Here is a 23,077-nt window from a genome sequence, read left to right as displayed (position 1 = left end):
TTAGGGCCACTTTATAATCAGATCCTGCATGGCAGTTATCGGTTATCGGTGTTCTGATTGCAAGAGAGAGAGCCAATGAGAAACTCCATTTACATGGCTGCAGTCACCGGTCGCCATATTTAAAACTGACACATGCAGCTCATTCACTTCCATTGCGAGCTCACACGCTATTTTTAAACGGTTCAACAAAAGCAATCCCGATTTAAACCAACACCGCAGATCTGCATTGATCATTTATCACTGGCTGAACGTTATCTGCTGATCGTTTATAAATGCCACCGCTGCAAAAAAAAGATCATCGCTAATTCCTTAGCAATGTATGGCGATCGTTCCGAATAAATCGCGGTGTTTATAACAGACGATGATATTAGCCAGTTGCCACTTTTTTATTGCAATTTCTGCAGCAAAGATTCTGCATTTTAGAAAGCTTTTATTGGTTTCCTTTGTCAGTTTGGTGTCAGTTTGCGATGTGCAGTGCATTGTACAGGCCCAGCGTGTTCCCAGCCTCCCCTTACCTGTCCCTGCCTGCCTTGTGAGTGACGTCCCAGCTGCGTAGGCGTGTCCTCACCTGCCTCCCCTCCTCCACCTGTCTCTCCCTTTCTGCTTGTGTCTTCCTGATGTACTCTGCCCCTCTCTCACCTGGCCTGATCTACTCACAGGAAATTCCTCCCTTCTGGAATCGTACTGCGGCTGTCACATCCCAGCGCTGCCCATCGACCCTTTAACGCCAAACATGCGACCGGTGGACCCCCCTTCACATTTCTGCAGCAAACAGGTAACAATCGATTGATCACCGTGCGGCTGAATCTACCTCTTCCCTGTGACTCTCTCTCCAAACTGGCAGCCATTGCACCTTGGCTTGCACCAACTTGCCAAAAAGTTCCATGGGGGATGTTTTTCTTTTTCACGGCCCAACCCGGGGGGGTAAAGCTACGCCCTCCCAAGTCCAACGCATACAAGTCACGAGATGTAAAACGATAACAATGTTTGTCGCCCAATTGGGAATTTGCTGGGGTCAGCACGAGGGGATCCCACCACTAAAAACGTTTTGTTTCCTGGTTTGGATTGGAGGTGGCGTACGGTTTGCTGGAGGCCTGGCTTGTACGGGGTTAACCTGCAGACCAGGACACGGTGACATGGCTTTCATCTCATGTTGGCCATAAATTAGCTTCTTGCAGTTTATTTTTGATCATTCTGAGGATCCGAACTTTGTGGGTTTTTTCTTTTACATTTTAGTTGGCGTGTTTCTTTTTGTTGTGTTGTTTTATGTTGATTCACTTTTATTGTAACAAAGTGTTTTATGTGCGTCTGGCCGCCTGTAAATCGGCTGTTTAGTTTTCTTGCCAAGTTGGCATGATTCAGAAGGCCCTCGTCTGCAGCTTCTAAGGGTGTGTGAGTCGGTTGCACGTTGTCTGCGGATTAATAATCACCTTCTGTGTTGCAATTAATTTTCTCTGACTTTTCTAGATCGGCCAGTAACCGGCAGATTGGGAAATGGCTTTGATCTTGGCACAGTCCTAATGAGCCCAGTCCTTTTTGGTCACAAATGGAAACTTGTTTGTCCAGCTGTCTCTGTGCTATTTTTATGTGCGTTTTGTTTGTTTTGATATTTTATGTTATTAAGAGTCTCGCCGTGCTGACGTATAGGATTGCATTAGAGTGCGTTCACCAATGTGCCTTACCCATAGCTGCAGGGACTTCGCCAACCCCCAATTACCCCAATGTGAGAGTCATTTTCAGAGTTATGTGATTACTCGTGATATCACGGTGCTGTGTTCGTTTTTGGGCCCATTATTCGTGATTAATCACCGCGCGCCCTCAACGTATCTTCTCTGCTCACACAGTTATGCTGCGGACTGATGGGGGGGACGCCTGCTGCGTGCTACCGAGGGGGGGGATGGCCCTTTAACTGCAATGCAACCCTGTACTACAATGTTACCCAAAGCTGAAGTCAGCACAGACAATCTCTGGGCATTGCCAACCACCGGTGCCAAGCTTTTCCATAATACCTGAGTTGTTTCTTAATGGACTGTTGGTTACCTGTGGTTAGGAAGCGCTACCCGCTCGGCTTCTGACCGCCTGCGCAGTATTGACTGCTGGTAGTTTTGGGCACCTTGAGGACGAATTAAGTTCTGTCGCGCCATGTGATTCCGTTGTGGCAATGAATCGTTGCTCCAAATCTAGCAATTTTTATTTTATATCAGAAAAAATGACCAGAATTTTTTACTTAGCGAGAAATCGTTTTACATAAGGAGGATCAGGGTGAATAAATTACCGATGTCACATGACCTAACGCGATACGGATTATAATCCAGGTCCAGGTTATAATTATTTAATGACACCAGATGGATGTTGGTCCGGTTCTGCAGCCTCATGTTTTGCACTCCAGTGAACCCATTTAGTTTGGTGGCAGCTGGAAAATAAAGCTGGTATCAGCCGAGAGCAGTCCAGGATGGACAAAACCTTTATTCTCACAGTGATGGCTGTGTGGTGCAAAATATTATACATCTGCATTGTGCTGCACCCCACAACCACCATTGGAAATCTATGGGGTCCATACTAGGTGAGCTTCCTGCCCCCTCGCCCTTGTCCAAATCTAAAAGTTCCAGCATTGCAGAAGTCAAACTCTTCTGATTGGGCCCCGGATAGAAGTACCCCTTGTGGCCCTGCTGCACCTATAATATAGACACGGCAATGTGTAGGTGCTTTGCCTACATTTAGGTGCATTGACAGTGATGGCTCCGTAATACATGGCATGCAGCGTTATGGCGTTACTAGGTCCAAACCTCTAGAGTTGGGTAAGTCCTTGCACATGGATCGCCATTACGGAAGAAGAAAGGCACCAACTTTGTTCAGGCATCATACAAGCTCACCGTCTACATCCTCACAAATGACACAATCATGTAAATCTTGGACAATTCTCGGCACAGATCAGCCCCTGATTCTCACCTTGTGACTTACAAAGTTACAATACTGCACTCTGGGGGGGACTAAAGAAATGCTTCCTCCTGCCTGCGGCAGACTGATGACATAGCCAAAGTCACTGAACTGGAGCTCAAGGACGGTTTTTGTAATGTAAGTTAGGTGGAGCTTTGTAAATCATGTTGTTACTGTATACTGTAATGTGTCAGGAATTTATTCTTGCTGCCTTATAACTTTACAGGTACGTTCATTTTATCCTCCCCAGTGCAGATTGGTGAAATGACGGTGAAAGTGAATTCGGCAGTCCAGCACTTTCTCTATATTATATTCATAAATGAACAATGCCAATTCACCTGGTACATTGGTGATAGGTAATAAGGAGGGGAGGGGGGTAACCAAGTCAGGAGCTCTTCCCTTATCCAAATTCTGAATTGCAATGTTGCTCCTGCTCCTTAAAATACATTTTCTCATCGTTCTCCTCTCCGGATCTCCTCCAGCTTTTCACAATTTATGTTTTTTTTTACAGTGACAACCAAATCTGATAAATACGGAGCTTTCATCATTCTTTTCAGAGAGATTTCTGTTCATCAAATTCTGTGATAGGAAATGAGCACAAATCTCCCCCATACGGGCCACAATAATAAACCTGAGGGGGGGCTCTGCTCTTTCTTGTATCCAATACAAATAAAACCAAGCCGTGCTTTGTAATAATAAGATGTGATTCGTGTGCAGTCTGAGCACTCCCAGTGCTGAGTCAGAAGGATCGCTCTTCTCTGTAATGATTACTCATGGCATGGAGATAAGGGCAGCCACCATGGCAGGATGGGAGTGCAGCATGGATGTGCCAAATAAATCTCAGATCTCCAGGCAAATATTAATACCCCTCACCCAAACCAAGACTGGCATCACTCGCCAAGTCATAGTCATGTGACACTCAAGTCCAGAGTCTTCTAAACTTTTCATTTTGTAGAAAGTTTAGTTGAAGAGGAGACTTTCCTATTTAGCATCTAATGGTGGGGTCCTTCTTTGTTGAGGTTGACACTTCATATTTGATATGTAATGGTGGGGTCCTTCTTTGGTGTCATGCTTGAGGTGGACACTTCATATTTAGAAACTAATGGTCCTTTTTTGGTTGAGGGGGACACTTCCTTGGTGTCATGCTTGAGGGGGGCACTTTGCATTTGGTATCCAATGGTGGAGTCCTTCTTTGGTGTCATGCTTTAGGTGGACATGATATATGATATCTAATGGTGGGTGTCCTTGTTTGGTTGAGAGGGACACTTCATATTTGGTATGTAATGGTGGGTGTCCTTCATTGGTGTCATGCTTGCGATGGGTGCCTCATATTTGGTATCTGTGGGGTCCTTCTTTGGTGTCATTCTTGAGGAGGACACTTTCTATTTAGAAAAAATGGTGGGGTCCTTCTTTGGTTGAGGGGGACACTTCTTTGGTGTAATGCTTGAGGTGGACACTTTGTATTTTGTATCCAATAGTGGAGTCCTTCTTTGGTGTCGTTCTTGAGGGGGCCACTTTGCATTTGATATCTAATGGTGGGGTCCTTCCTTGGTGTCATGCTTAAGGGGGGCACTTTATATTTGGTATCTAATGGTGGAGTCCTTCTCTGGTGTCATGCTTTAGGTGGACACTTTGTATATGATATGTAATGGTGGGGTCCTTCCTTGGTGCCATGTTTTAGGTGGACACTTTGTATTTGATATCTAATGTTGGGGTCCTTCCTTGGTGCCATGCTTAAGGGGGGCACTTCATATTTGATATCTAATAGTGGGGTCCTTCCTTGGTGCCCTGTTTTAGGTGGACACTTTGTATTTGGTATCCAATGATGGGGTCGTCTTCGAGGTTGTAGCAGCAGTGTAGTTAGCTCCAGGAGACGCTTTTGAACCGGCGGGTGAAGTCCCATGTGTAGTGCTGGATAAACATTTGGAAATGGCACTGATGAAGGACCTGGATGGTAGATTTAGGTGGGTGTATCTATAGCATGTCTGGATAGAGGCTGAGATGATGAGTTGGAGTTCTTTATACTTCGGGGCCCAGGAGTAGCTAAAGTGGAGGACTGCAACAGGTGGCAAATGTTTGCTCAATTGTTTCCCAACCCGGGTTCCATGGAACCCCAGAGAAATAAAATGTCAAAGAAAGAAAAGAAGACCCTAACTGACCAAACAGAAAGGGGTTTAGAATGCTGTGCATTTGAAGCCCCCACTTTATATTTGCCCCATTTGGAGCACCCACCTACTCCAGGGGTCCACCAGACAGTGGTGCAAGAGTCAGAATTTAGGGGTCCCCACCATCTGCCTAGGGCCCAATTTAGTGTAAGATCAGTGCTAATAATATCTTTTTGAATCATTGTGAGAAATGATTTCAAAAAGCTCCTAAATACCACAAACATTTTTGGCCAATCAGTAAATATGTACACCAAGCGGAGGACCACTCAGGAGGAAAGGGGGACAGAAGGGTATATGATGGATATGGTGCAAGGGGCCGATCAGTTTTTATTTTTTAACACAGAACATGCTGATAGGATAAGAGAACAGAATAACAAAGAGATGGCCTCATCTGTATGTGCTGCCTCTCCTTTCACTGTCCAGTCTCATTCTGCTAGGGGCCAGACCTGTAAGTCTTACTGAACAGCAGCTGAGCAAACGTACGCCTGCCCTACCAGACCAGAGCTATGGAGTGTTGTCTGACAGATCTGTGTAAATCTCAGGGCAGGATAAACACTTGGTAAAACCGCCTCCTTATTTATATTTCTTGTTTGCCTGGAATTCAGATTTTTTTTCTTTTTGTTTGTAGTTTAGGATACGCAGCTTTACGCCGTGCTGACTTCAGTGAATGCAGATGTCATTCAGCCGTCCTCTTCTATCCGGCTATAGAAAGCGTTTGAAGACGTAAACATGAGGAGTGCAGGAACAGGGCGTGTGGTCTCAGGACGGGAGGGGTATCGCTAATCTTAGCCTAACAATGCATGCCGGCACCGGACGTAATTTGGTGCCGATTGGGTTAACCTCCAGTTCCTGCACCGGCACCGTTTCTTGAGCGAGAATCGGACCGCACATCCTGGCCCGATATGGTGGCCAGAACTTTAAAATCATTTCCAGGGACAACCTGAAGCTGAGGCAGTGCCCCGAACCAACTTCTCCATGGTCTCCGTGCACTGCAGCCCTTGGTATGATTGCTCTATTCAATTCTAAAGTCTCATTTTTAATTTATTTAACGTTTATCTGTAGCCGAAACTCTAACAACCCCCGACAGGTATTTCCTTTTGTTTTTTCCCTCACTTCCTGTCCTGGTGACAACTTATCAATAAGGCCGTGTGTTTGGGTTGACTTCCAATGGGGACACGGATGAGGAGGTTCCAGCCAATCATTTCAATCATCATTGTGTCCCTGCGTTATGAGATTTTATTTTACTTGTTGTTATATTTAATCAATATTACGATTTATTAATCTATCCTTTACTATGGATTACAGGTAACCATCCGCTTGTTCAGTAATCTGTATTGATAAAGCTTATTAATATATATCTAATCAAATATCAATTGAAATAGAAATTATTGATGATTAATTAGTTGATTGATCGATTCAACAATTTATTTGATCTTCTAATCAAGCAGAAATATTGCCCAGGGTATGGAGAGAGTTGCAGGGAATACGCTGCGTGATTTCATCTCGATTTTATTTTCCATCAATAATTACGATCGATTGATCCCTGTGATTGATTGTTATGCAATTCATGATCCAAGTGCTCCAAGTCCTATCCACTTGTTGGTTGGATAACCGATCGGCGTTACAATCATCTATCATCGCCAATATCTATTCTGACACAGGAAGTGGTGATCGTTTCAATATGATGATTGGCCAATGGGGAACAAGGAAAATCAATATGTGATTAATGATCAACATTATGATCACAATCACCAGATTAGATCATCAAATCGTCAGAACATTTTGCAAAGGATATGGCCAGTGTTAAAAATATCCTCCTTGGCTTCTTTTAATAGGGTAACTTTGTCCCTAGGTCAGGAAGCAGAAAAACTTTCCTTTGGGGACACAGAGTCAAAAAAGCAAATGGTCTTTGTTGTTATTGGGCCTGATTTATTAAAGTTCTCCAAGGCTGGAGAGCATACACATTCATCTGTGAAGCTGGGTGATCCAGCAAACCTTGGAATAGATTTCTTCAATGTCATTTGCTCTTTGCTAGCAAATGTTTTCAATCCTGGACTAGATCCACTCCAAGTTTGCTGGATCACCCAGATTCACTAATGATAGTGTATCCTCTCCAGTTTTGGAGAGCTTTATTAAATCAGGGCCATTGGTTGGAAAGGTTTCCTTAATTTCTGTTCAGACAATGACAATGTTGTCACTAAGACAGGAAGTGAGAAGCTGCAGAAAGGGGCCACAGGCTTCAGAAAATTAAAGCAGAACTATTTTACGTTCATTGTATGAAAACACCTGCAAACTAATAGCAAATTATTTTTTAAAACAATCTATTTCCAGATTGCTGGATCACCCAGGTTCTCCAATGTTATTTTATCCTCTCCAGTCTTGGAAAGCTTCCACACATATTTAGTAAATTAAACCCAATGTGTATAGAAGGAGGCTGGGGTGACAACTCGGGATCACAATTGGCAGACTGGACCAGAGAGTTGTCACCCTGTAAAAGGCACCTGAAAAGGACCTTTATGGTAGGATCACGGGGTAATGTCAATGATAGTTGCAGATTTGAGTAAATGTAACATTTTTGATCTTCATGAAATTGGGTCCTGCTAAATAAGAAGGATTAGGACTGTGTATGTGAAGGGAATATTCAGTTACTGGCATCTTTATATTATATTGTATTTATTACTATTATTGCTATTAAGGCTTTAAAGTAAAAATAAGAGACTGCTGATCCGGGGAAGATCCGAGCGTCTCAAGGATTCTGGAAGGGATTTATTTCCCCTGTTGGAGGGTTTTTTTGCCTTCCTCTGGATCAGCTATGTCCATAGGTTTTATATCTGGGATATGTTTATTTCCCCAGTGGTTGAACCTGATGGACTTTTGTCTTCTTTCAGCCTGACTTTCTATGTAACTATTACTTTTAGGTGTGGTCTCCTGTCTTAACGTTTTGTTTTTATCTTGTAGATGGAGTGACCATGGAAACTACAAACGAGGGGGAAGGGGACAACCTTACCAGGCCCACGACAACCTTTGACCAAATCTCAGAAGGGCCACACGCCAAAGACAGTGAGAATAATGAGTCACAATTCAAGGAGGACACCTCGCAGCAAATGCTGACTTGTAAAACTGGAAATACTGGGACAAAAGCCAGCGCACCGCCTTGTGATAAAGGAACAACAACTGGTCAAGGGTCACATGGCACGTCACCAGCCAATGATAACCAAGTGCAGAATGCCAATCCGCTGATCCAGCTGGAGGCACGTGACCAAACACCTGAGACAGACAGTCTGGAGAGACCTATGGAAGTGGAGGTCACGTCGAGTGATGACAGCGGGGACTGGGAGACGGCCAGCGAAGCAAGTGTCACATATGAGCAGTCCAGTGATATCAAAGGAGAACAAAATGAAAATCTGGATAATGATGAAAAAATGGAGACTGGAGACCATTTGATGATTCAGACACCTAGTGAGCACCTGGAGAAAACTGGAAGTGAAGGGACTGGGGAATTGGCAAAGGATGGTCAATATTGTGAAAGGACTTACAATATGGATCAGGTCCTCACTCATGGAACCAGGCCTCAGATTGATGATGTTGCTAGTGAGAAATCCTTGTCTGATGTTGACAAGACTGAAAGTCAGGAGATATCACCTGAGGTTGATGAAGCCTTAAAAGAGGGGACAGTCTATAAAGAGTCTGATCCTAATGTTAAAGAGGCGCTGACTGAGGAGTCCAAGTCTTGTTTGGTCACTAGGAAGCCTCCTATTGAAGAGATAAACTATGAGGAGCTTCCCAAGGAGTCTGGTCCTCATGAGCAGAATAGTTCCAATAAGGAGGAGATATATCCTGAGGATATTGAGGCTCAAATGGAAAAGGAGGCCAATGGAAACATAGGGCCCCAGATCACCGAGCAACAGGTAGGAGAGGTAGAGTGTGGGTTGACACAACTTCACGCTGACATAACCGTTTCAGAGTGTGGAGAACCTCTAGTGGAGACCCCCAACCTTGAGGGCACTGATCAGGTTTCTGATAGTAATGAGGTAATTAGAACAGAGTTGGAGGCTTATATTGTAGAAATAATCAATGACCAATGTAGCCCGCTAATGGAAGAGGTAGTTAGTGATGAAATAGTGGATTATGATGAAGAGGAGGTCAGTGACCACTCCGTGTCCGAGGAGGCGGTCAGTGGCTATTCCGTGTCCGAGGAGACAGTCAGTGACCATTCTGTGTCCAAGGAGGTGGTCAGTGGCCATTCCGTGTCCGAGGAAACAGTCAGTGGCCTTTCCGTGTCCGAGGAGACAGTCAGTGGCCTTTCCGTGTCCGAGGAGACAGTCAGTGGCCATTCCGTCTCCGAGGAAGCAGTCAGTGGCCATTCCGTCTCCGAGGAAGCAGTCAGTGGCCATTCCGTCTCCGAGGAAGCGGTCAGTGGCAATTCCAAGTCTGAGGAAGCGGTCAGTGGTCATTCCAAGTTCGAGGAGGCAGTCAGTGGCCATTCCGTGTCCAAGGAGGTGGTCAGTGGCCATTCCATGATAGAAAAGTCTGCTAGTGAGATGACTATGTCCCCAGTTTACCCAACCGAGCCTTACATTAGGGACACACTGAGTGGGGAGCCAGGGCCTTGTGTTGAGAGAGACTGTGAAGAATCAGTAACTCATGATGAAGCATGGTTCCCTGAGGTTAGTGAACCAGTTGGTAAGAGGACATTAGATGCCCTTGGTGATAGTGGTAGTCTGGGGAAAGGGATTCACACCATTGAAAACATTAATGAAATAAAATATTTGGCTGGCCACACACTTAGTGTAGTGTTTGAAGGAAACTATATGGAGGAAGTTGTTGAGAAAAATGAAAACTCAGGCTATGTCATTGACAAGGAACAAGGCTACCTTGAAACAAACGCCTCCAAAGCAGGTGTTGATAGCAAAATGGAAATGGTCAATGAAGCGGAAATGGTTGAGAATAAATTAACCATTAGCAAAAGCTCCAGTGTTGACACAAAACTTATTACTGAAGTTGAATTTGAGAATTACATTAGTGAGGATATTAGTGAGGAGACTTCTAGTAAAGTGATAACACATGACCAAAAAGAGCTGCTAGATCGAGACACTGATGACACTGTGAGCAAAGATACACAAGGTTTAAATGGTGCCGATGAAGAGACAGTCAGCACAGAGACTGGGAGTACCAATGAACATAGGGAGGGTGGTCATGAAGAAATTGTCACCCAGGTGACTTTGGGACACTCTGCAGGGACGATAATTGAGGAGACTTTTAAAGATCATCCAGAAAGTGACTTCAAAGAGACAGATATTCACAGTAATGTGGAGTCATCTTATGTCCGTGAAGAAACCAGAGCTGAAGATATATTAACAGAAGATACTGTACATGCACATGTGGACTGCAGGGATACTTCTGAATATGAGACAGCTGCTGATGATTTGCAGACTATTGACTATACAGACAATGTATATGAGACCTTATCTGTTGACCCTAGAGAGACTCTTAGTACAATGGAAGAGGCAATGAAGTCTGACAATATCGAAGAACAAAATGAAATGGAGACTTCCAGCATTCTAGAGATAGTTGAACAGGGTAGAGACAGCCAGAACATGGATGATGTATTTGTAGATGGAATATTGATTGAGTCTTCCAGAGAAGGAGAGTTAGCGAAAATTAGTGCAAATCAGGAAATGGTAGAACTTTTTGGAGAGATTTCAGAAATCCCTCAACATATTGTAAAAGAAAGAACTTCTAAAGAAAATGAGTCAGAGCCTGATGATGAAAATGATGGGGTTGAAGAATTGGGATTGCAAGATCTCAAAGAGGGGATAGAAACTTTGAGGCTGGAAAGTGAAAGTTCATATTTGAATTTTAGTGAAATAGACACAAAAGGGAACAATTTAGAGGGCAGCGTGAGGATTTCTGAGGACCTTTTAGAGACAATCAGCCACAAAAGATCATTTGAAAATGATGTTGACCAACCAGTCTCCATTATTGATGACATTTTATATATGAATGTAGAGACTGATACAGTAACCAAGACTGACACTGCTGAGCAGATGACTTCAGACCAAACTATCAACAAGGAAATTGAGGATGCTGAATTGGACAAATCCCAGAACAACATGGAGACCGACAGTATTCCTGGTATGCTGGTGGGACCTTTATCTTTGAAGCCTCTATTATTTTCAAGTGACCCTTTCCAAAGTATGGATTTAGTCGATAAACCACATGGACCAAACACTGAAAATTTCCAGTTGGTGGGTTCCCAACACAAGGACATCACTGACTCTGGAAGTGGAGAATTAGGTTTACCACTGGAGCAATCGTTCAGCCTTAGTTTTGAAAGAGAAGACCAAGAACCAATCCAGAATGTTATACAAAAAGTGGAAATTGTGGGACCTCATGATAGGATACAGTTTTCAGGTTTTTTAGAAGACCATAAAGAACTTGTTGAAGATGAGCCAGACTGTTTTAACCAGGCACTGATTTTTGATAAGGAACCGATAGGTAGCACATTCTTACCCATTTCAATACCTTTTACAGAAACAAATAAAATCTTTATGCCGGAAGCAACACTGACCGTTGAAGCTGAATCAAATTCACCAGAGAGGACTTTGTCACAGGAAGGCCTAACAGTTGATGATGAAGGCCAAGTGGGTTCCAGTACAGAAATGAATCGACATGCAGTAGAGGACACGGAAGCTGATAGACTATCATTACTTCAGGGTAACATGGATTCAGGTATAGTAAGTGGTCAACATGCAGTAGAGGAAACGGGAGTTAATCGACCATCACTACAAATAACAAGGCAGCGTAGTAACACAGACCCTTGTCTTAGCTATGATCAAGGGGAAGAAAACCGTGCCCAGCAGGATCACCAATATGAGAAGGAGAAATCGAGATTACGAAGTGCAACACCTCCGCTAGACAACTTTACTGCATCCTTTACTGCTACATCTCCCCAGGCTGTTCTAGAAAGCAGACCTCTAGAAAAAGCACAGATGTCTATAGTGTATCCAGAAGTAGACTATGACATAACTGAGGAAAAAAAGCCAGAGGAAGCAACACCAAAGCCGGATTATACATTTTTTCCAACACAAATATTCAATCCACTCTTTCTGGTTCAGGAAAGCACAGAAGAACATGGGTTTTATCAGGATAAACCTGTTTCATCACACGTAAAAGAGAAATTAAATAAGCCACGGTTTCCCTCACCACCTCGAGAAACAGATGTCCTAGTGAAAGTCCAACAGCCCCACACTATAAGTAGATCCAGATCTCCGACATCTTCTAAGACATCCATGGAGACATCTGCCAATGAAGCAGCTGCTCACCAAGTTGCCCCAGTCTGGCTTACTCCACGTCCATTAGATTTTAGACCTTTAAAACCAAATGAAAATCCCTTAGTAAGACGGTCTACTATAAGACATAAGAAAAATACAGGTGCCGGTCCAGCTTTTAAACGGTTTGGCGCTGTGAACCTGCCTACAATCCCACAAGGAGAAACCAGCACCATAGAAAAGGGGTCAATGCCAGCTGACACCAAAGTTCATTCTTCCAGCACCACAGGACAACGGACATTGCCTAGACAGTTGAAAATCAATGAAGAAGACGTTGGTCAACCCAAAAATAAGTCTCCAATAGAAAGATTGGCAGGTAAGAGCAAAATGCTGTTGCTTGTATAGAAAAAGCTATCTGTAAATAAGAGTGTACTCTGAAAAAGGTCTCTTTTCTAGAATGCATTGTTGTTTGTATTGAATGTATGATATAATCATTATATATGGCAAGAAACATAAGGCACAAACTGGTGGACTCTTTTATTATTAAATTAAAGGCCCCAGAGAAAATGGTGGTCCAACTCTGGAAAATAATAATCATGGAAAGGTGTCAGTCTGTGAGAAGCTCACAATGTGCAGCAAAATCAATGTAATTTGGTATCAGAGAGGAGCCTGTACAACTGTGCAAGACTGAAGGGAACGCTGGGGGTCAGATATGAAACAAATGTATATAATCCTATATTATCATCCATGTTTCATTACCATTAGTTTGTATGGTCACCTCCTGTGATTCCAGCATACTTTTCCCCCAACCTTTGCATATGGAGGTAATATACCAGTCCTTAGATACTAGTCCTAGAGTGACAACACCTCTCACCACACTGTATTTATAGATGAGCAATGTTGCCCCCTTGGTTGCCCTTCCAATTTAGACTTCAACCCTTTCCTTTTCTTCATTACTGAGAAAGAAAGTTTTTTTTTTTTTTAGTAGATCCGAGAAAGCTTGATTGTTTTCCAATATAAGTTTACTCCCCAAATGAGAAGAAACTAGAACTCTGGCAAGATTAACAGGTTTTATGTGCTTGCAGATAATGTATTTGAAAGCCTAATAATAGCATGCAGGCATCACGTCTGACCACTGGTAAGCTGCAATGTTTTACATTTTCGTTGCTGGGTTTAGGTACATTTTAATGTTGAACTCCAGGCTGACTTTCTTTGGGCCGTCCATCAATTATTTACAGCCCTACCCTTAGCAGACAAGAGGAGGCATGCTAGGGATTAACATAGGTCATTCTACTAAAAAAAAAGAAAATTAAACCACAGATGCAGAAAAAATAAAGTGGGCAGCCTTTTTTCTAATGATGTTGTTTGTATCATTGGTTTGAACCTCTATTCAGTTTTATTTGCTCTCCAAGTTTCCATAGTGAAAAGTCTGGGGAATGAAATGGAATCTCTGCAGGAACCTATTATGTAATGAAAGAGCAAGTCACATTGATGAAACCTTTTCAGTACATTAAGAGTATGAAGAAAGGTTTAGGAGAGCAATATTTTCAGAATGAAGCAACGTTCTAGAACACCATAATATGATCTTTAACTAGTAGGAGAAAAGCTTTAAACTAAACATGTGATGGTTGTTAGGCTGCTTAACTGCTAGGGCCGATCCTAGATAGTGCCAACCACTTACCCAACCCTAGCTTGCTCCATGAGTCAAGCTATGGCTGGATGATTTCTACTAGGGTTGAGTAGGTGCTTATGGCTAGTGCGAGATAGGGTAAGGTAGGCCTAGGGGTAAACTATGGTTGGGTAAGTACTTGCTACCAGGGCTAGCCAGGATTAGGTCAAGATAGGGTTGGGTAACAGATTGCTGGTAAAGTAGACCCAGGGGCAAGCTAGGGTTGGGTAAAAGCTTGCTGCTTGTGCTAGGGTTAACGCCAAGTTTAACACTAGGATTACAATCAGATTAAATCAAATAAACAAATTTTCAGCTCATCCAATGGATCTAACTCCTAACACACTTTAAAAAGTGTCTTCGCCCACTTTTACAAAGTCATAATCGGGGCATGGTTTTTCTAGGTGGGTTCACTAAGCAAAGATCCAATACGGACACTGCATGTCAACTCTCTTTTGTTTATCCTGGAGAATTTGTTACAGATGTTGTATAGGAAACCTGTGCATGGGCTGGACAGGTATTATCAATAATATTTTTATTATTACTATTAATATTAAACAGGATTTATATAGCGCCAACATATTATGCAGCGCTGTACATTAAATAGGGGTTGCAAATGAAAGACAATGATACAGGAGGAGAGGACCCTGCCCTGAAGAGCTTACAATCTAATTATGGGTTCTTGAAACAAAAGATACCCAGAAACTAAGAGACGTCATTTGTTTGGATCAATATGGCCTTTAGGGACTCAAAATTAATGCCAGCCATGCTTAAAGTTGAAGATGAATTTGCTTTAATGTTTCTTTTCATGGTTCTTCCTTTATTCCTTACCAACAGTCCAATTACCTTTCATTTCATTGAGTCTGGGACATCATCCCTGGGTGTCCATGTTTTTGATGCAATGGAGGCAGATCATGCTTGGTGCAGGGTGCTGTACATAGGTAGGGTTGGATAAGAACTTGCTAGCAGGGTCAGCCAGGGTCAAGGCATACCAAGGTTGGGTAAGGGTTGTTGGGTGGGTACTGTTGTAGTTAGGGTTACCACCAGTCTAGGCCCAAGGGATGGTTGGATAAGCAGATACTGCTAGAGCTATCTAGGGTTAGGGCAGATATTTACTAATAAGTGGTTGAGCTACCTGTCAACCGTCCTATGCAAATCAGCCTTATTACTTTGCTAAAAATGTAGTTGATGGGTGAAACTCCCAGTAGAGGTAGTGAGTCAGTGAATTGTAGGTGAATTTAAATATGATTGGTTCAAAAACAGATCTATTCATAGACGCAAAAGGAAATGGTAAAAAATAAAATAGGAGAGAGGTTCTAAGACTTTTCCCACTCCATAAAAGTCATTAATAATAATAAGTCAAAAGGTTGAAGTGTGTGTTGTTACTATGCAGAAATTGTGACCTAAGATCCATGATGGCTAGAATAATAAGATGGAAATTTCTTAAAATGGTCATGCAAACATATAAAACAACCTTTGTGTCTTGTATATATCACATTGTGTGTGTTTTTGTTATCTTCATGATAAAGGTCAGCCAAGTGCATTATAAGAACCTTGTCCTCTCCACAAGCTGACTGTTTTTCTGTCTAATACCAGTCAATCAATCGCTTATGTGTCATCAAGCTACATGTGCCTTGGCACAATCTTTAGTGTAGTGAGGATGTGATACTCCGACTTTAAGGACCATTCCACCCAAAGTTGATATTTTGATTATAAATGGTGGCTGGTTGACTGAGGTATCCCCTGGATTCTTATATGTCTTGGATATTCCAACACTGAGAGCTCCCTGTCATAATTCCTGACTTTGGTACTGTCCACCTGGAAGTTTTGGGTGTTGGGAATGGAGCAAGGAACACAAGAACAGTGATCTTACCAAAATTTTAATTTTTTATTTTTACAGAGGCTGAAGAAAATTCTAGGAAGTCTAGAAGAAGTCCAGAGGCCGTCCAGAGGCGGTAAGAAATTATAACACCACTGATGTATATGGAACAATGAAAGACACACGCTCGTGTGGTAGAATTGCTGCTACAAATTGTACAATTTATGTTCTTACAATCTTTTATGTTTTTCCTGTTAGGGGTAAACGCCCTCACATCCAGCCGCCTCAGACCTCTGAGACATCACACAGCATTCACAGACGATACTCCACCCTCATCAACTCATGTAAGTGTTAAAGGAAGTCTAAATTGTTGTGGATGGTTTAATGGGGGATATGGATAAGATTTGAAATGTTTCTGAAAGCAATCAGAAATGAGTGGCAAGGACTTGTAATGGCTGTGTGGATTGTGTTGGTTGACGTTACTTCTGTTCAGTTTGCCTGAATTGACTCTGATGTTCCAGTTGCTTTGTAGCCCAATTAGAGTACCAATGAGGTTAAGGAGCGTCAAGTTCAACCAACACATAAGGCTTAGTGAATGGGCCAGTGACTATGGCAGATGGCAAAGTCTGCCTACCATACCGAACCATATGGCTTTATATTACCGTGGTGTATGCTATAGCTTTCAATGTCCAGTATTGAGTACGGCTCAGTGCTAAACCGAATTGATAAACATCGGCTATTGGGCCAGATGAGTGATATTCAAGACCTGAAACTGAACACCAAGCCCATGTGTAATTTGGAGAATTCAATACACATAAGACTTAATAACTTTCTATTAATGGAAATTAGAAGTATTAAAGAACGTATAGCTTTGTATCCATAGGGGAAATCTCCCTGAATTTCCTGTGCCATTGACAACACAGGAGGAATGGCCCCAGTGTGACCATCAACAAGGAACCCACAACTTCTACTTCGTCCCATTGTATCCAAAAACAACACAATTGCAATTCAGTACTACCCTAAAGATTTTCATACAAATTCTTCCCCTCGGCACATGTTACTGCATCATAATAAATTGTAAAATGCAAACCTGAGAACCAACATGTAATATGTTGTGTCTTTCACACTATGAAGTTCCAAGAGATGCTTAGGCTCATACCAAAGAATCACACGGATCATAAGGTGGAAGAAAAGCAAATTTTTTCCCTTTTCTTTTAAAAATGACGTTTGTACACAAAGCCTGTGTGAAACAAAATATTAGGACAGACTACAAAAAAAAAAAGATTTTAGAGTTTGTAGTGTAAAACTCACCTGTTTAAATTATATATATATATAGTTCTATAAATGATGTTATAGATGTCTGCACAGGTGTTTTTGGTTAAATTCATACATTTTATTATGCATGGCATCCTTACGATTTTTCTGAATGCGTGCAGTACCATATTACCATAGTAGCATATTTTGGTGGTCTTTCCTCTAATTGTCCTCTTTCTTAATCCCATCTCAGCCAGCTTGCTCTATCAGGAGTACAGCGATGTGGCACTGAACCAGGAGATCCAAAGACAAAAGCCAAGTGGCTCTCCAGCGGAGGAGAAGGATCCGGGCTCTCCACGCCAGCGGCGAAGGATTCTGTCGTCTCATGATTCCTACTTGCAGCGTTTGTCCCTCTCCTCGGCGGACTCTTTATGGCAGGACCTTCCTAAAATCCGGGACAGCGTCACTTTTATGTCAATGTCCCGAGAGGAGCAGAAGCTGCAGGAGGTTAGAGAAGGAACAACTCAACTTTCTATTTTACAAGTGACCCAACTGAATTACTGTTACATAACTGATACAAAAAAATGACCAATTAGTGCAGGCCAATCTTTATGAGATGGGGGAACCTTAAAAAGCATTGGGGGTCCCCTTTTATTACTTACTACATCTCATGGGATATCGGTGTGAAAAGAAAGTGGAGTAATGAGAATTAATAGGAATATTGTCTACTTGGCGTATTTGACACCCAGTAAATTGTATACTTCCCTCACAATGGAGTGGTCAGTGGAGAAAATCTCACAGCTGTGGTTGCTGATAAAATGCCCCTACACTAGAGGTCAGTCAAGTGGCCCCCTTACATTGGTGGTCAGTCAAGTGGCCCCTTTAGACTGGTGGTTAGTTAAGTGGCCCCTTTAGACTGGTGGTTAGTTAAGTGGCCCCTTTAGACTGGTGGTTAGTTAAGTGGCCCCTTGGCCCCTTTAGACTGGTGGTTAGTTAAGTGGCCCCTTTAGACTGGTGGTTAGTTAAGTGGCCCCTTTAGACTGGTGGTTAGTTAAGTGGCCCCTTAAGACTGGTGGTTAGTTAAGTGGCCCTTTTAAACTGGTGGTTAGTTAAGTGACCCCCTTTGCACTGGTGGTCAGTAAAGGAAGTGCCTCCTTAGGTAATAGGATCCTTTTATGTTGGTGGTCATGAAAGGGACTCCTTTACACTAGTAATTAGGTTTATTGCTTCCGTTATACTGTTGGTTAGAAGAAAGATTGCCACTTGCTGGGAGTAATGCCCTTCTGCATTGGCTATTCTTCTGATCATTGGTTACTCTTCTGGGAGGGATGTTCCTATATGGACACCAGTTCTACACCATAGACTGAAAATAAGGCCAAATATTTTTGGGGAAAGAAAAAAAGTGAAGGTATATGGAAGAGAAGTTCTAATATGGACACTATAAACCAAGATTAAGGTAAAGAGAAAAATCAATTTATATGGAAGGGATTTCCTAATATGAGCACCAATTGACCAAGAATGAGGCCAAATATTTTTGGGTAAAGTAAAAAGTGAAAGCATATTGAAGGGAAGTCCTTGTATGGTGCACCCTTGGACCCCATAGACCAAGAATCAGATCAAACATTTTAAGGTTAAGAGAAAAATTGATGACATTTGGAAGGGATTTCCTAATATGGAACCAATTGGACACCATAGACCAAGAATCAGTCCAAATATTTTGGGGTATAAAACTGATAATATATAGGGGGGAAGAATATGGACACCATAGGCCAAACTTTGTCAGTAAAGAGAAAGTCCTGGAAATATATATTTCGGTATTCTAGTCATTTTATAACAAAGGTGGCAAATCTGGTAAAATTACACCCAAAAGTTGTACAGTGGTCCTGTATTATCCGTGTCTTGAGGCAAATGATGAATTGGCCCAACCTTCTCATCTCTCTGATGTCTCCAGGCCAAGTTTGAACTGATCATGTCGGAGGCACTCTACCTACGCAGTCTGAATATCGCCGTGGATCACTTTCAGCGCAGTACGGAGCTGCAGGACGTTCTGAGCACCCAGGACCGCCAGTGGCTCTTCTCCCGGCTCTCTGAGGTTCGAGATGCCAGCAATGAGTAAGTCTTCCTTCTACTTCTGTATGCCGCTCACTTACTACCGCCTATTGTGCGATCTGATTGTAAAATGACCTAAAATATTACAAAAAAAAAGGTTTAGCTTTAGAAATACCTAACTGATCCAGTGCTGGAAAATTCCTGCAGAACGGGGAGATCAGATTATAAACACTGCCCATATGTTCAAACAAGAAAGACACGCTTATCCGCTTCTGTCCTAACTGTGTTAGGCCAAACTCATTGTACAGACTAAGCCATGCTATGTATAGTAATACCCTACATCAGGGGTTCTTACCCTGGGGTATGGGAACCAAATGCTGGGGGTATGGGACTCGATCTCTGAGTACTGGAATTTATTTAATGTATTCATTTATACTTGGGTAGTACGTGAATGGAACACGACAGAATCTTCAAGAACATTCCACATTTTCTGCAAATGCTTGTATTTAATTATACAAGTGTGTATTTATTACAACTTTCATTTTAAATTTTCGACAGTCAAGTAATGGGGGTATGGGACCATATTGGACAATCGATTGGGGCTCTGGAGTCATTAAAAGATTAAGAACCCCTGCCATAGATTAAAAATGGTTTCCTTGTAAATAAAAATTTGCACAGGTATGATCACAATGTTTAGGTGTAGGCTCCTCAGGGGCGGAGACTATTGAAAATGTCCTCAGTACTGTGATATAGACTGGCGCTATACTACATGAGGCAAAATACAATATTAATATATTGAAAACAAATCAAATTCTTCAGCTGTTTTTTCAATGACCCAGATTCTCTTTTTGAACAGAGCCCAGCCCTAAATTATTTGTTTAATACTTGAAAGGTTAATTTGCTGACTCACATGCGAGCTGGTTTAGTAATATATAATTTGCATTTGTAAGTAGTCCGAAGAAGTTTCCGAAGAAAGCAGTCCGATGGAAGTTTAAAAGTGACGCATTCCCCTAAAGAATATTTCTATGTAAAGAAGACGTGTTAAGGACAGGACTGTGGTCACAGCATGTGCAGACATTATTATCAGTTTGCATAGCTCAATCACTGAGCTCATTTCCTGCTCTCTATGCTGGGGACAATGATATAACAAAAGAACAAAACAAGAAAGAAGCAGACACAGGAAAATAAATTGCAGAGCTCAGCCAATATTATCCCTGTAATGCTCTCTGCAAATATTTAAGTAAATAGAAATGTTTACGTATTTTGCAGATTTTGCTATATATTCTATTCCAGGAATTATTGACAAATTCTTTTTGTATATAAAAATCTCAACTTTGAACAGAGCTCACTGTGTATATCAGCCTTTCCTGACTTTTATAACATGGGGGACCCTTGAAATAACTTTCAGGTCTTCGGAGAACCCCTTCTATAAATACTTTATCCACGGGGTCACTGTATATTAGTATGGCGGCCATTGGGAAGAATGTCACCCTCACACATAGCCAAAAACATCATTGGGGTCACTTATACTGACCTGAGAGGTGCAAACTGCTCAAGGAACCTCTAGAGCCCCCTGGAGGAGCCCTGGTTGAGAAAAATTTGTGTGCAGGGTGAGCTTCCAGAAATAAACATGCTTGGAACAGCATTTTACAGAACAGTTTATACTTTTACCCATACTTGGGGTAAACCTAAATCTTTCCTCAGGTATTTAAAAAATGGGGTGAACACAATGGAGCACTTGGTCTTGTTTGCTGACTTTAATTTTCAAAGCAGATATCCCCACTGATCCACCCAAGAATTATTATTAATATTAAAATGTATTTATATAGCCGGTTTCTCATCCAGTGAAGTTAACAAACTAACCCAAAGATGAACCCCTTTTTCCTGCCTTTGGGGCATAGAGCTTTAATCCCATTAATTTATCACCGGGTACAACAACAATTACCAGGCTCCTTGAACCTTGTTCTTGATTTTATTAATTTATCATAATTAATGTTGATCCTTGGACCCTATTAATACATTTGGATTTTTCCACCATCTTCTATTGTCGGCAATATCTAAATGAAAACCTCACACTATTTTTTGTACTTCTATCTCATTATACCCCTGATGAAGCCACTAGGCAAAACGCGTTGGCAAAGAGACAACAAATAATTTAGTGTTCAATATCAAATATCAGATGATATATGTATAGGATTAAGTTCTACAAGACCCAAGATGATTTAATGGATCAGGATTTATTTAACCAATAATTTGTTTTGCTACTACTACTGTTCTGGGGAAATGTTGGTTATCACAACAATACAATTTGAATTTATTTTTTGCCACAAAACCCCATTCTTCCTAATCCTTCTTTTTCTGAATTCTTTAAGTATTGGGACTGACTACAACCTTTAATTTGTGAGAGAATAAGCATCTATCCTCCTAAAACCATGTATTTATATAGCGCCAACATTATATGCAGCGCTGTACATTAAATAGGGGTTGTAAGTGACAGACCGATACACACACAGGAGGAGGAGAGGACCCTGACCTGAAGAGCTTACAATCTAAGACTGCAAACATTGAATCTTCTTCTCCTCCTTGTATTAACTCATTCACTACCAAGGATGTTTAGGACCCTGCTGGCTGTGCCTTTTACTATCCTTGTCTGTACATGATCTATATCATTAAAATAATTCTGTAATGTAATGATTCCTGATTGTAATGCAGGAAACAAAACTAATGAAGCCTGACAATTTCTTTTAATATCCATGTTGCATGAGGTGAAAGTCATCAGCTGACTTTATCCGAATCTTCACGTTCTTTTACATGACTATTTTTATTGTTTTTTTTTGTGTATATCAGTGTTTCTCAACTTTTTTAACACAAGGGAGTCCTTGAAATAACTTTCAGGTCTTATGGAACCCCTTCTATAATTATTATATCCACAGCCTATATTAGTATAAGTTATACACATTTAATTAGTGTGGTGGGGGAAGAATTGTAGGGATGGAGTAGAATTTAAATGGTCAATGGGTTGGGTATTGAGTTGACAATGTGTGACAATGAGTGACAATCTATATCGGTATATTAATGTTTATGATCTATCATAACATGGCCACAGAATGTTTGGGACGGAATCATAAAATACCATACATGTTTTATAATTCTCTCCAGGACTATGGTCAATTATTTCTACCGGGAGTTGGATTTGGCAAGTTGTAGCGACTCCATCTCAGATTCCATAGTCTTATAGTTTGATCATACATGTACGGCAGGACATGCCGAGACACAACTATTCATGATATTCTTTTTCTTCAGCTTCCTATTTGACCTGGAAGAAGAATTTGAGAACAACATGTACAACTTTCAGGTGTGTGACGTGGTTATCAGCCATGAACCAAATTTCCGCAAAGTCTACCTGCCGTACGTCACCAACCAGTCCTACCAGGACAGGACCTTCCAGACATTGATGTAAGTAGCCCTCAATTCAGGATTTTATTTGCATACAAAGGGTTATTTGTTGTACATTATATACCAGCAATGTTGTACTGATCACAACAAGCATTTTCTGGATCCTGAATAGAAATTGTCCAGAATCAGGATTGACCTGAACAATGCAGAAGAGAACACCAATACCTGAGATCCTCTATCTGCTCTTCCAAGTCTTCCTTTAGGACTTAAAGTTATAGTTATATTAAGCTCTTAATGCCAGGCAAACCTTCCAGGTAATTCTTCCAATATGACAATTGGTCTTAGTATTCAGTAGGAATCAAAAGTTTACTTCAAAAGGCAGCCTTGCCTTAGTTTTCTGCGGTACATTGATTCACACACTGCCTATTAGTTCTGTTACTTGGTTACACTGAGATATCATCTTAAGAATTCCTAATTCTATGCCAGAATCACTGAAGCTGAGAAGTTCCCCTGGCATTTT

The 23,077-nt window shown here is 41.7% G+C and overlaps 1 protein-coding gene across 3 annotated transcripts in view; it reads left to right on the top strand.

Annotated features, from left to right (window-relative positions):
- The first annotated feature begins 586 nt into the window (after positions 1-586).
- LOC140340151 (uncharacterized) overlaps positions 587-23,077 on the top strand; it is a 33,637-nt gene continuing 11,146 nt past the window's right edge. The window contains exons 1-7 of one of the 3 annotated variants that reach the window (XR_011922603.1): positions 587-775; positions 8,061-12,749; positions 15,940-15,994; positions 16,117-16,202; positions 17,366-17,619; positions 19,064-19,224; positions 22,465-22,617. Coding sequence is in view for 2 of the 3 variants with exons in the window: in XM_072425209.1 (XP_072281310.1) it covers positions 8,072-12,749; positions 15,940-15,994; positions 16,117-16,202; positions 17,366-17,619; positions 19,064-19,224; positions 22,465-22,617 (5,387 nt within the window). In the remaining variant the exon portion in view is untranslated. Of the gene's footprint in view, positions 776-4,610; positions 6,104-8,060; positions 12,750-15,939; positions 15,995-16,116; positions 16,203-17,365; positions 17,620-19,063; positions 19,225-22,464; positions 22,618-23,077 lie in introns of those variants that run through there. The other 2 variants (XM_072425209.1, XM_072425210.1) reach the window with 2 other exon arrangements.

Source organism: Pyxicephalus adspersus, chromosome 10, assembly GCF_032062135.1.
Source record: "Pyxicephalus adspersus chromosome 10, UCB_Pads_2.0, whole genome shotgun sequence".
Taxonomy (NCBI): Eukaryota; Metazoa; Chordata; class Amphibia; order Anura; family Pyxicephalidae; genus Pyxicephalus; species Pyxicephalus adspersus.
Note: the sequence above shows the minus strand (reverse complement) of the source record. Positions and strands in the feature narration are given on the sequence as shown.